The 14309-nt window shown below is 36.0% G+C and overlaps 1 protein-coding gene across 2 annotated transcripts in view; it reads left to right on the plus strand.

The window, feature by feature from the left end:
- NUP155 (nucleoporin 155) overlaps positions 1–14309 on the plus strand; it is a 28198-nt gene that overhangs the window by 3472 nt on the left and 10417 nt on the right. The window contains exons 5-23 of one of the 2 annotated variants that reach the window (XM_085041966.1): positions 286–378; positions 1146–1312; positions 1766–1871; positions 2422–2495; positions 2804–2895; positions 3028–3125; positions 3210–3362; positions 3635–3735; positions 3996–4166; positions 5199–5309; positions 6170–6264; positions 7736–7824; positions 9125–9187; positions 10140–10199; positions 10298–10448; positions 11273–11339; positions 12293–12411; positions 12600–12703; positions 13962–14095. In XM_085041966.1, the coding sequence (XP_084898092.1) occupies positions 286–378; positions 1146–1312; positions 1766–1871; positions 2422–2495; positions 2804–2895; positions 3028–3125; positions 3210–3362; positions 3635–3735; positions 3996–4166; positions 5199–5309; positions 6170–6264; positions 7736–7824; positions 9125–9187; positions 10140–10199; positions 10298–10448; positions 11273–11339; positions 12293–12411; positions 12600–12703; positions 13962–14095 (2048 nt within the window). The remainder of the gene's footprint in view (positions 1–285; positions 379–1145; positions 1313–1765; positions 1872–2421; positions 2496–2803; positions 2896–3027; positions 3126–3209; positions 3363–3634; positions 3736–3995; positions 4167–5198; positions 5310–6169; positions 6265–7735; positions 7825–9124; positions 9188–10139; positions 10200–10297; positions 10449–11272; positions 11340–12292; positions 12412–12599; positions 12704–13961; positions 14096–14309) is intronic. The other variant, XM_085041967.1, reaches the window with a different exon arrangement.

Here is a 14309-nt window from a genome sequence, read left to right on the forward strand (position 1 = left end):
CAAATGGTGTTAAAGTCAAAGTTGAATTGGCAAGAGAGTTGAGTCTAAAAGAAGCATGTTTGTAAGAAAAATGTAGTTTTAAAGACCCTGTATTTCATTAACTGGAAGTTGAACTGCTGGCTGATAATCATTTCTAATTCTAGAATTTTGCAGATCATTAGGCTTTACATTTGACTGTTCCATTTAATTAGTTGGTGTGGCTTTCCATTGGATTGATTTGCTTACTTCATTGTGATCTGAGAGGCAGAGTACAAACTAAAATTTTCTTTTCTTTCTTTAATTTAGGTATCTTCCAGCCTCATGTACGACACTTACTTGTTCTGGCTACTCCTGTGGATATTGTAATTTTAGGGCTCCATTGTTCTAATATACAATCAGGTAATTTGCTCTTCTTCCCTCATTCCCAGTTGTGTATTAACAAATACACACGGCAGTTTTATTGGTAATCATGAAAAAAACAAAAAAAATAATCTCATGTGCTAAGTGCCTTGCTAGTTGTTAAATCTTTAAATCACGTTACAAGCAGTGAAGATAATTTTTATGGTGTGTGCACTTGCTGGATCACAGACTCTGTGAGAAGCATTGAGTTTTATTACTCCCTTATTTAACATAAAAAGCTTTTGAAACAAATGCTCCTGTTAATTAAACATCATGTTGGAGAGGAAGAAGAAGACATGAGCATGAATCCTGAAACTAGTGAAGAGAGTTCATTTTCTTTGTTGGCATTTGTATTCTAACAACAGAAATTGAGAACCTGTAACATGTTAGGCCATGTTTATGCCATATATACTAAAAGAAAAAATTGTTTGGGGAAAGTAAGAGGATTATAATACTTTGCTTTTTTTAGTAATATGTTGATGTGAAAGAGAAAACAAGTAGAAACCTGTGTTTTGGACTTGGTGTGATTTAGAGGAGACAACCATCTATAGAAATTAAAAACGTTGCATTTCCTTCCTTGGAAACCTACATAGAATGCTTTTGTTACTCTTCAGTTCCCGTTGGACAAAAGCTATTCCAGAGTGTATTCAGTAACTATGAAATTTGCTGTAATTTTTTGATTTCTTAAATGTTTCTTATCACAGACCTGTAGTATTTATTAAAACAGTTTGAAAAGTGAAGAGGATTTATTTGTTTATTTATTGAAGGGACTGGGTCGCTCAATGACAGCATGTCTGGCGGAATGCAGCTGCTACCAGATCCTCTGTATTCGCTCCCTACTGACAACACCTACATCCTGGCAATCACATCCACTGATAATGGGCGGATCTTTTTGGCGGGAAAAGATGGCTGCTTGTATGAAGTAGCATACCAGGTGACTGTGGACACACAGGCTTTTTTCATTGTTGTGTAATCACAGAGGCTTTTTTCATTGTTGTGGGATCTCCCCAATAATAGTTCTAAAACATGTCAAGTTCGCGGTCTTTTTTCTTCTGTAATTCTGTTGCATGGCTTGGTCGCACAACAGCTTAGTGTACATGCATTTTCTTTGTAGAAGTAGTAATTATGTTGGGAATAGCAGTGCAGTTTTGGTTAACTTGAATTCAAACTGTGACATCTGCACATTTTTTTTAATTCAAAATGTTCCTTTTAATGATCACCATTTTCTTTTCATTTAATAATACGTGCCTGTTAAATTAAATCAGTAGTTTTTGGTTAGATCTTTACTTGTTTTCATGTGTCCCGTTAACAACTTTTTAATATGAGTCCTTGCTTGGATTTTTTTTTTTACTTTTTCTTTCAATGCTGTATTTGTTTTAAATTGTAGGCTGAAGCAGGCTGGTTTAGCCAGCGCTGTAGAAAAATCAATCACTCAAAGAGTGCGCTGTCTTTCCTTATTCCATCATTACTACAGTTCACGTTCTCAGAGGATGGTAAGTACTGATGCAAAAGACTTAGCCAATAATTCCATGTAGCCTTTTACAATACTACGAAGAAGTCAGTGTGAATATTTTGGTTACTCAGAGCATTTAGTTATTGTTGATGATACTTGCAGTGGTTGATTATTATAAAAGAATTGCACAAATCAAGACAGATGGTGTGTCTAGTTCAGAATATAGATAGCAAAACCTGAAAAAATTGACATTTCTGACTGACGTTAATGGTCTGTAGCACAAAATTTTGATACGTGCTTATCATGGGATCTCCATGAACATGGAGAATATATAAGTGAATAATCAACCTCTTTCACTGCTCAGTGAAAAGTTATTTTGAAATTACACAGTTTTTTGCTCTAGGGTGTCTGTTTGTTTATTAAAAGTTGTGTTAGTTGATTGCTGTTCTAAATAACTTACAGCAGGAGTCCTGTATGAGATGGCAGATTTTGTTAGCTTACAGTTCACTATTTTATAGGTATTCTGTCCTAAATTTGCCTTCACAAATCCTAGGTTGATTCGCTTCTCTTTTTTTTTCCCTCCTCCCCAGATCCGGTAGTTCAAATCGCTATTGACAATTCTCGAAATATCTTGTACACCCGCTCAGAAAAAGGAGTCCTGCAAGTATGTGACTTCTTATGACTCTTTGCTCTTACATAATTAATCTGTGTAATTGTGTGCACATGCCTTTTAAAGTTTCGCTCAATACCTGAGAATTCTCTGCGGCTATGTCAGGACCGTATTCCTGTTTATCTTTGTGTAGCAATGTGTGTGCTGAAGACCTGAAATACTTTTTTTCTGGGGAAAGAGTAGCCTCAACTCTTTGTAAACATGAGTATGAAATTAAAATATGGTTTGATTTGCTTCCTGATAAGTGAGGCCGTATTTATTAATTCATTCATGAATCACTAAACTGTATTATTGCATTGCAGGTTTATGACTTGGGGCAAGATGGTAAAGGAATGACTAGGGTTACTTCTCTTTCACAAAATGCTATAGTTTCTGCTGCAGGGAGCATTGCCAGGTATGTTCATGACAGTTACAACGTAAGAGGCTTCCTTTAAGGCCGTAGTCTCTCAATACAGTTTTGAAGAATGTTTGCCTATTTCTTTGGATTAAAAGTGTATTGGGTTTTATTTTTTGTTTTATTTTTCAGAACAATTGATCGTTCGGTATTTAAGCCTATTGTTCAAATAGCAGTGATTGAAAATTCTGAATCCATAGACTGTCAACTACTAGCAATCACACATGCAGGTGAAAAAGCAGAGCTAATTTTCCTCTATTTAAATTAATGAGTGGTATCTGCACAGTTTGTCACCTTTTTTGTCTTTTGTTCAGGTGTCCGACTGTATTTTAGTACTTCACAATTTAAACATCCAACAGCTCGTCCTTCCATGTTAACCTTGGTTCATGTCCGTTTGCCACCTGGATTTTCAGCTTCTTCCAATGTAGAGAAGCCTGCAAAGGTTCACAGAGCTCTTTATAGCAAAGGTAAGCAGTGGACCGTGGCTCAGATGACATTTTTGTATATGACAGTCACTATTACGTTGATCTTCATAAACATCTGTGTTACCTTTTAGATGGGAAATAGTATTAAAAGTGACCTTTTGAAGAACCATATGACGTACAAACCCAGGAGATATTATTTGCTGTTCAAATTGTATGATGACTTAGGTTGACTTATGCTAATTTAGGAATAAATTAATGCCTTGGCATTTAATGCATGATTATTGCTTCTAATACGGACTTAATATTCTTACTAGGGGTCTTACTGATGGCAGCTTCAGAAAATGAGGATAATGACATCCTGTGGTGTGTCAATCATGATTCTTTCCCTTTTCAAAAGCCAATGATGGAAACACAGGTATAAAGCAGACTTCTATATGATTTTGATGCAATCTAGCTATTTTTTCTTTCCCAATAACAAATGCCTGAGTAATACTGCCCGCAAATAAGTAGTTCACAGAAAACATCATGAGAACTTGCTTATTTTGTCTGGGTTTTCTTGTGTGAAAAGCAGGTTCTATTCTGTGTAATTTAGAATGGTAATTAGCAAAATATTACCATGGATGTGCAAATCTGTGTCGGTTACCAACCTTTGGGTAATTTCTATGTGTTGTTTAGATGACAACCCGTGTTGATGGACATTCCTGGGCTCTTTCTGCTGTTGATGAATTTAAAGTTCAGAAGATTGTAACACCACTAAATAAAGACATTATTCCAATAACTGATTCACCTGTTGTTGTGCAGCAACACATGCTGCCACCTAAGAAGTTTGTCCTACTTTCAGCCCAGGTGAGTTATTACTTTTCTTGATGTAGGTAAGCAGAAGAATAGGTATAAAATTAGACTACTCATCTAAACCTGTACATGAATGATTTTAGATATGTTTTAAGGATTATATTTTGAACATTAAAATGAATCAGGAAGAAGATTGCTGGAACTACCTGTACCTATTTTAAATTTACACAAAGCTTTTAGACCAACTTCTCATATACAGTGTATTAATAGTTTTTGTTGCTCTCCAGAAACCCTTGCAGATACAAATCATCTAGGAAGTTCTTTTAGCCTTGGTTATACTCTTGAGTATATGAAGTTAAAACAGTCACTGTCTGCCCCGAAAATATAGTCTGAGTTAATATTGTTGGCAACTGGAATTTGAATAAATTATTGCTTATTTGTTTTAGAAAAATTCTCAAAAGGACTTTTTGAGAGGATTTTAAAAAAGACCGACAAAAAGAAAGACATGATCTTTCCTACTTTTCCCATTACATTGAGCAATATTTTAGGCACTCAGTATCTTCACCAATAGGTTTTTTTAAAACAAATAATGTTTAAATTTTAATGTCTTGCAAACTCTAGACCTGCAAACTGGATTTGTTTAAAAGCAGCTGTTTTGTTAAGGGCATTAATTGGGCCCTTTCCAGTAGTTAGTTTGAATGCAGGGAAGGTGATCAATGTGAAGTCTTACCATGCCTTGAATTCTTCAAGCATTTTTCTTCCAGGCGGTTTTCAGGATTTACAAGATACACAAAGCCTTTCTTTTCTGCATATGCTTGTATGTATTTGTATTCTGGGCTTTGTGTTAGGCTATGAGCAGCAAAATTAACTCAGTTTATGGAGCGTTTATGGCCATTGCAGTATTTTGTCTACCTTTCCTAGACTCACTAGTGATTGGGAACTGTGCTTTGGGCACCAGTTACATTTTGGTCAGGAGGTACAGCAGACGAAAACTCAGAATGCTAAAGATAAATATCATGGGGATGGGTGTGTTGGAATAAAACAGAATAAAGACAGGTTTTTTTAACTTGCTTGCCTTACTTTTAGGGAAGCTTTATGTTTCATAAACTCAGACCTGTCGATCAGCTGCGGCATCTGCTTGTGAGCAATACAGGTGGAGATGGAGAAGAGATTGAGAGATTTTTCAAGTTGCATCAGGTAAGAGTTTTTGATGTGTTACAAAAAATGGAAGACTTGTAGTATTTTCATTGTTGCTGCAATTTTCTGGGCAATGTTTCATTTACCAATTAAAGTAATTGGTGAATTTTTATTTTGCCTACATAAAGCTAAATTGTATAAATGATTTCTCATTTTATAGTATCTAAAAACAAAACATGAAATTCACTTTCTCTGAAATTCCTATATGTCTTGTAGGCAGAAGTGTAGTGCAGTTCTTAGTTTAGCAAGAAGTTCTTTAAAGAGCAGGAGAGGAAGAGTTTATAAAAAAGTTGAATTCCTACCAGTACAAGGGGTTTTTGTATTTTGAAGGCCAGTAGAAAGATGTGTAGTTGGTCTGGGCAAATTATTTTTTTTATTAGCAGCTGGTTTTGTTTAAGGTAAACAATAAACAATATGACTAGTATTGTGTAGTATCTGTAGTGAGTGTTCATTGTAATCTACTCTCTTGTGTTTGGAAACAACATAATTGATATTGTAACGTGTTATTAGAGTATGCAGACAATGATTTGTACAAGTGTTTTTTCTTCAAACACAGTTGTAATTTATGTTTTTGTAGAAATTGCATGAATCTTAGTCATACTTAAATGTCAGGCATGGAGACTCTTCCCTACCAGTAATACCACTGAGTTTGTGAAAACTGTAGCAAAAACTTACATGATACAATGAAATAACTTTCTAGGATTCACTTCTTGTCTAAAATTGGGTAGACCAGATTTCCTTGGATTCTAAATAAAATGATGCAGAAAGTATTTACTGTTTTTGTTATTAAGAAATATAACTTCTATACATTTCTTACCAACTTGTATAAGACATCACACTAACAGTGTAATGTGCTCTAGGAGGATCAGGCTTGTGCCACTTGCCTTATTTTGGCCTGTTCTAATGCTGCATCTGATAGACAAGTGTCTGCCTGGGCTACTCGAGCATTCTTCAGGTAAGTTACAATTCTGTATGTTAGGAATATTATGCTCAGGATTGCTACAACCACTAAACACTTGCACAGACTTTTTAATCTCCTGCCAGTTCAGGGCCTGGTGACTTTTGGTTATAGGTGTTGATGATTTGGGTGGGGGAGGCGATTTGGGGGTTTCTTTTGGTTGGTTAATTGTTTTGGCTGTGGTTGTTGTTGTTGCCATGGACAGGGATGCCACCTGCTAGATCATTAAGGCCCCATCCATCCTGGCCTTGAATGCTAATGAGTAGAATATTCTCAGTGTCTTCAGCCAGCCTCTTCCAGTGCCTCACCTACCTCACAGTAAAGAGGTTTTTCCTAATACCTAACCTAAATCTCTTTGATCTTTCAGTTTAAAACCATTCTCCCTTGTCCTATCACTATCTTCTCTTGTAAAAAGTTGCTCTCTTAATTTTTGTAAGACACACTTTTAAGTCCCGGAAAGTGCTATAAGGTGTCCCCAGAGTCTTCTCATCTCCCAGCTGAACTACCCCAGCTCTCAACCTGTCTTCATAGCAGAGCTGCTCCAGCATCCTGCTGATTTTCATGGCCTCCTCTGGAGCTGCTCCAGTGGGTCCAAGGTCTCTCTTCTAGTGAGGACCCCAGAGTTCAGTGAGGGTGTGCACATGGGGTATCACAAGGACAGAGTAGAAGGGGAGAATCACTTTCCTCAACCTGCTGACCATTCCTGTTTTGATGCAGTCCAGAATGGTGTTGGTTTTTTGGGCAGACTGTTGGTTTATTTCCAGCTCTTCATCCGTTAGAACCCCTAAGTGATTCTCCACAGGGCTGCTCTCAATGAGTTTTCTGTGCTGTCTGGGATCGCCCCAACCCAGGTGAAGCACCTTGCAATTGGCCTTATTGAGCCCTCATGGGATTCTTGTGACCTTGTATTGTGAGTCTCTTGGCTGTCCTCACAAGAAGAGAAAACAGTTTCTAGTAAGATACAGCTGTTGAGAGTAATGATAAAATGTGCAGCTTGGAGTGTTATGTTCCCAAAAATGTACTTGTTCCTTGCCAAAACTTGTGCAGGTGTTAAAGTCAGTCAGCTGCTTTCAGTCAGTGGTGAATAGCTGCTCTTTAGTTAACTTCAGCACAAAATCTGAGACAAAATGTGGATGATAACTCTGGAGAGGTGGGTGTTAGCAAGGGAAAACATAGCAAAGTGCTTATGTACCACTACAGGATAGAGATGAATAGCAATTGTGGATGATAGGATAAGCATGGCTCATCTCAACTGTACCCTTGTTTCCACTTCCCTGTAGAAGCAGACCTTGAAAAGATACTAAAGCATAAGCCTGACTTTGGAATTGGTAAATTTCTCTTTAAAACTACACTGAGATTTTTATTCCTCATTTTAAATGAACCAAAAATTGCTGTTAATTCTCAAAAACATGAAAATTGAATGGACTGTGTATGACATGTTGAGGATTTTTGGTTTTGCAAACTTCAGGTATGGTGGAGAAGCACAAATGAGATTTCCATCAGCTCTGCCTCCTCCCAGCAACGTTGGACCTATTTTGGGTTCTCCTGTTTCTGCAGGTATGTAACAAGCATTTCATGGTTTTAGACAGGGTTTTTTTTTTTTCCTTGAATATGTTGTGTTTTGTCTTCACAAGTACTTGTGTTCTTTTTGTCTTAAATAAACTGTTTTTCCTCTTACTGACTAGTTAATGACAAGAGCTTTATCCATTTCTCTTGAGTGATTTTTGGATTTAATGAGGTGTTTATGTTATCTCAAATTACATGTCCATAGTGCACATACTCTATTAAGACAAATGTATACGTTCTTCACGGTGTTACTTCCAGAGTGATTTCAGCAGCTGGAGAGCAACTTATCAATAATGTGTTTCAGTCTTCACAAAGCTTAATTGGTTGCTGTGTAGCTATAACAATATTTTCCTACAGTATTATTGTCGTACCTCTACAGATACTGCTTATGAGAAAGAAGAAGAAATTTGATCAAGGAATGAGCTAGTTATTTGGAGTGATTTCTCCCTTTAAAAGCTCCGTCTCCAGCATTTGATTTCTGCTTCAGTCTTCAGTGCCACCTACCAAGGAGAAAACTGCTTAATGTTTCTCCTCAGATCTTGATGCTTCTTGGAGTGGAGGCCTTTTTATATTCTCAGATTCACTTAAATGTCTACATTTGCTGTCCCTTAATATGCATTACTGATTTCCAGATTTGAAGGGTTTTTAAAAAAAATTCATAATGATGAATTTGAAGCTCTGATAGAAATACTGAATTAAAATTTTTATTTTTTTATCAAGAACTCACTAATGTAGAAGATCCTCCTCACATGTGATCTCACATGTGACATTCAATTTTATGCAACTTGGGAGATAAACTTTGCATGGAATGCAAAAAAGCTCCTTTTCATTACCATATTTTACATACATCCATGTTCCTAAATAATGGAGAAAAATGTGCTGAACTAAGATGAAGCTTTGGAAAAACTGTTGACCCTGTTTTTCAGAATAATTAACTAATATTAAAACATTAAGAATGCTAGCTAGTTTTAATGAATCAGTGGCATCACTTTCCAAGCCCTGGGGTGTGCAACAGTAACAGTATGGGCAAGAGCTGAAGCAATGCATAAGAATCTAAAATTAAATCTGAGCTGGAGAGAACAGCAGCTATGGAAGAACAGGTGTTAGGAGCAGACTAAGAATGGAATTAAGTTGTGGGGGAAATGACAGGAAGCTGTGTAGTCAACAAGGGGACTCATTTTAGGAGTAGATGTATTTTTCCCTAGTCTAAACGTTTGCATATTTTTGTCGTTCTGTCATAAATGCTTCTTTCAAACCTAGTATCAAAGCACATGTTTCCATTTTGCTTCAGTAACAGGTCCAGGTGGAAGATGGCACCATTCTTCTCCTACTACTTTCTCGGTTTGCTCAAAGGGTAGAGAACTGTCATGTGAAATTAAGATTCTGATGTTGTGGATGTCCCATGTGGTGGGTCAGACACTGCTGACAGAAATTCATTAAACCTCCTCATAACTTTCCATGTGAAACTACATTATGATAATGTTACCATTAAAAGGCCAGTCGCCTTTAACTTAGTTCCATCTTTTTCCCCACTGTTGAAAGTCTAGTCAAGCATTTGCATGCTGCTTTTTTGTGAGTGTGTGCTTTGCTTAGCACACATGACAGTGTGCTCTGAGACTGCATTGGCACTGTGTTATCTTCTGTGCTGTTGTGTGTTGCAAAGTTGAGAGAAGTGTAGTAAATTAAGCAAGAAGAACTGATTCTTTGATAAAGCCAGATTTTCAGAGGGCCAGTTTTCTTGCCTTTTCTGTGATACATCATCTTGCTTGCTAATGGTACATGGACATTTTTGTAGATGACTGCATATGTTCCTGATCTTTTGAGGTCATGAATTAGATACTCAGATTTAATTTGCAGGAGGAGATTGAGTATTCACAGCTGAACTTGAGGCTGTCAACAGTCTCAGACTTAGTGTTTCAAGTTAAGGGTTGCTGTAGTATTTGTCCATCTGCCCTACGTAAAAATGAAAAATAATACTAAGTGCTCAGCATTCAGAAAGTGAGGAACAACAAAAAGTATGTGGACAATATTAATTCCAATGCAGACAACAGGTATGCAATAAACAGCACATGAATGCTGGCAAAAAAAATGCTGCTTCAGCTGCTCTTTGGTTCGCTTGTGGAGTGTTGGATTGATAAGAAATGAGTGCAATTTAATGCTTAACTATAAATTAACTATAAATAAAACATTTAAAGTATTTGATTTAACAACTTTGCTGCTTTTGCACAAATATTTTATGGCTTAGATTTGGGGGTTTTTTTGGATTGTTTTTAACAACCTTACCTGCATTTCTTTTCCCTTCTTAGGTTCTCCTTTGACTGTTGATAGTCCATATTCTAATCCTAGCTTTTTGGCACCTGGGCAAGGTAACAACTTCTTTTTTTTTTTCTTTTTTTTTTTTTTTTTAAACGGGGCTTTTTTAATTTGCATTCAAATGAGAAATATTCACCTAATTTTACCCTAGGTACACAACCTCCTGTTATGTCAACTCCTATATTTCCTTCTGGAAATTCCATGTCTCACCCTGGTACATCCATTAGTGGAATGATGGGTCCTGAGATCGTATTTTCCGGAAGACACAATGGCATCTGCATATACTTTGCTCGGATTATAGGGTGAGGTCTTCGTGTAAAAACATTCTGTCACTCAATTTGTTTTATAGTTTTTCTTTGCACTAGTGCTTGTAGGTGATGCATTCTATGTTAATAGCATTTAAATTGGACATTGTTAGATTTTAATTTTGTATTTATGAAATATCTGTTGATATAATATGTTGTCTTTGCAGCTCTTTTAATAATAATACATTCAGTGAGCACCTAGGGAAGGAATGGTGCTTAGATATTGACCCTGCAATGAAGTGCATAAACACAACTCTGAAAACTGCAGTTTTATTTTTATAACCTCTGAGTTGTGTGTTTTAAACTCCTACTGAAGGATGAAAAAGGAATGGGGAAGGACTTACAAAATCAAAGTCCTGACTTTAAGTAATTTCTGTTTAGAATCTTTAAACAAAATGCTCAAGTCAGAGCAATGAAGCAGGACTAAGGAAGATCCTGTTACCTTGGATGTTGATCCCTAAACACCCCAAGGAAGAGCAGAACTCTGCATATGTTGGTCACTCTTTGCATACTGACTGAGAAAGAAATTTTTGCTATGATGCTTGCTTATACTATATTTTCATGGAATAATATTGTTCTGTAGTATTTGAAAATGTCAAATTGAACTTAGTTTTAAAATTGGGAATTTTGTTAATTATATCTGTACTATTCATAATTGCATAATGGCTAATTTTTAAAATGTTTAGTTTTCATCCAAATTGAATCCTTATTTTAGACTTTGAAGTTAAAGGTATTACAATTAATTTCTTAAATAGTAAATATAAGACTTGCAAAAATACTTGCTTAAATTACTTGGGTTTTTACACTGTTTTGTTTTGCAGAAACATTTGGGATGGCAGTATAGTCGTGGAGAGAGTTTTCAAAAGTGGCAATCGAGAAGTTGTTGCAGTATGTAAAAGATTATTTTGTGTTCCTAAGAGTTTCTCTTAGTATTTCAGTCCTTTTAAACTTTTGAAGTCCTTTTAAACTTTCTTGCCCAGTTATAAAATTCTTAAGGTACAAAACCCATCATTCATTATGTCATTGTTTTCTTAAATGCTGAGCTCTTAACTGAGAGTTAGTTGTCTTTTTAAGCTATTAGTTTTAATGTTACTTTCTGAGAATCCAGACTAATTTGATCTCTGCTCTTAATTGGCCAGTATTCTCTGTGTTTACTGATGGCACTTCCTTGATACCCCCTTAGGGTTTCTGCATGCTCCCTGCAGAAAAACTCTAAAAATAAAATCTTTTAGTGGTTTGGGATAGTCACTGCAGGTATAGAAGAACATAAACATTCCATCATTTTCCTGACTAGCACCTTGGTGTTGTTTCACTTTTTGTCCATGATCAAAGTAACAAAATCTTTTCTGGTTGTGGTTAATAGAATCCTGAACTGAGTAATTTCAGCACTGCAAATTAACTGCCATATCAGCTTTCCTCCTCCTACCTCCTAAGGTAACTGGGAGATTCTGGAAGACTTTGGCAGTTATACTCTGTGTTTTAGGAGTGTGCAATCCTTGTTCTAGTGTAGAGTTGAAAGTAGTAAAGCATAGCTGATTTAGTTTTTGGAGGGGCGAAGAAAGTAGCATCTTGAATACTGTGTATCTTCAGAGGACTCCTACCTCTTCACATGTGTGCTGCCGCAATGAATGTGGCATAATCATGTTGTGTTCTAGTGATCTATTACACAATAGATAGTAGTAGAGTACACAAGAACACAAAATGTTCTATTAGTATTACACAATTCATTTGTTGTACCCTCTTATTTGTCTTTTCAGTGACATTAGCATAAACTTGAAATTTTTTTGAAAAAGAAGCGTGAAAACTCAGCTTTCTGTAAAGAGGTTTCCTTTCTTTTGCAGATAGAAAGCAGTGTTCCATCCCGTGTGCTGGAAGGTGTGCTACAAGCACTAAAAGGTTTACAAGAATTTCTGGATAGGAATTCACAGTTTGCTACAGTAGGAGCACTTGGAAACCCAAGGTATTTTTAACTGTAGTAAATTTACATGTGATATTTAATGTCCAGCTTTTGAAAAACTATACCATGTGTGTTAAGTGTTTCTTTGGTCTCTAGGTTCAACCATTCAGTTGCTAAAAATGAGTTATTAGATTCATCTTCAAAAGATGAGTATTTTTAATCATATTAGCTTTTTTTTTTTGAAATTGCAGTTTCAGCACACCAGCCAATCTGCAACAGAGGCTCCTGGGTTTTATGCGGCCTGATGGTGGGAGTTCTCAGCAAGTCCAGCAAGAACTCCAAAGGAAATATCATGGTATGTAATTATTTTTGAACAGGAAGTATCAGGGAGTGGTGCATCTGGATGTTGCCTTTCTCACTTTTCCCGTAAAATCCTCTGAATAAAAAGGCCTTTCTTCCCCACAAATTCTGGGTTAAACATTATGCCATTCTTTGCACACTTACCTATATCCTTTTTTTTGATTCATAATGTTCTGCATAATGGATAAGATTGTTTCATCTCACTACAGTACTTAGTAGCTACACACCCATTTGTATTTGCAGGATAGCACTTGTTAAACAGTTATCTTATGAGACAAGTGAGCATGATGTACGATTAAAAAAAACCTTCAGTGCAGGTTGCCAAAGCTATAGCCATTGAAATGTCTACAAAAATTTGTTGAGAAATATAAGGTCTCTCACACAATCCATTTGAATTTGTGTCCTCTTATAGAGCAGCTTTTGCCCAGCCCTTGCAGGCAAGTTAGGATGTGCTGCTGCTGTATATGTGGAATTGATGTTTGTGGTCCATGTGGTATAATCCCGGGTTTTCAACAGTGCAAATGTAAAAATTTTCTTTTAAGTCACTGTGTTGGATTTGGTAGACCTTCAATAATTTTTTAAAATTTATTTTCTTTACAAAGTTCATAAATCCTTTTTGATTGCCAAATGACACAACGTAGTTATTGCTACCTCACTTGTGAAGAGTAAGCACTCAAAAGTATAGACATTAACTGTTTCAATTATTTCCCGCCTATATTATAAGTATGAACACATTATCCTTTCAGTTAATATATCTTACCAGATTTAAATGTTGTTGTTTTTGGAGTAGGTGTTGTTTAAAAGATAGTGTAGACAGTATTGACCACAGTTGTAATTGTAATTGTTCTCTCTAGAAGTACATACAGGTAATCAAACAAAAAGGGAAAATGTGTGGGTTCTATTTTTGTTTTTTATGTTCATCAGAAATACATGTATAATAGCTATTTATGAAAAAATATAGGTAAAAATTTAAGACTGATGTATATATCCAGTGCATTCACAGGAAACTGTACTTCTTTTTCAGTGAATATTACTCCTTTGTTACATAATTTGGAATAAATGTTAAGATAATATTTGTTTTGATGAAATGTTAACATGTCTCTTAGCTCCCAAGAGAGCTAGACAGCATGAATCAAGAATGGAAGAGAAAAGAATTTAGAAATTTAAGGAGATTGTTACTGTAAAACCTCAAAAATTTACATGCTGATTTGAAACATGTATAACAAGTAATTGCTGACAATCTGCTTTTGCAGCTGAGGCACAGCTAACTGAGAAGACCTCACTTCAAGGCATCCAGCAGCTTGTTCGCAAAACCTGCCAGGCACTGGCTTTATGGAAGTTGCTGTGCGAGCACCAATTCAGTGTTGCTGTAGGTGAGCTTCAAAAGGTGAGATCTTGATCATATAATGATAATTTATTTGTACTAATCACCTGAATTTCTTTTGCTACCTAAGTATTCCCAGAGGACTATTTATTTAAATTAGTTGAGAAACATAGGATTTTTAATTACATTAATCCCATGTAAAGTTTGCCACAACACAGGTGGCAAGTGTTTAAGACACTGACACATAGTATTGACATAATCACCAATTTTAAGAAAT

This window comes from Lichenostomus cassidix, chromosome Z (genome assembly GCF_008360975.1).
Source record: "Lichenostomus cassidix isolate B80296 chromosome Z, HeHo_3.0, whole genome shotgun sequence".
Lineage (NCBI taxonomy): Eukaryota > Metazoa > Chordata > Aves > Passeriformes > Meliphagidae > Lichenostomus > Lichenostomus cassidix.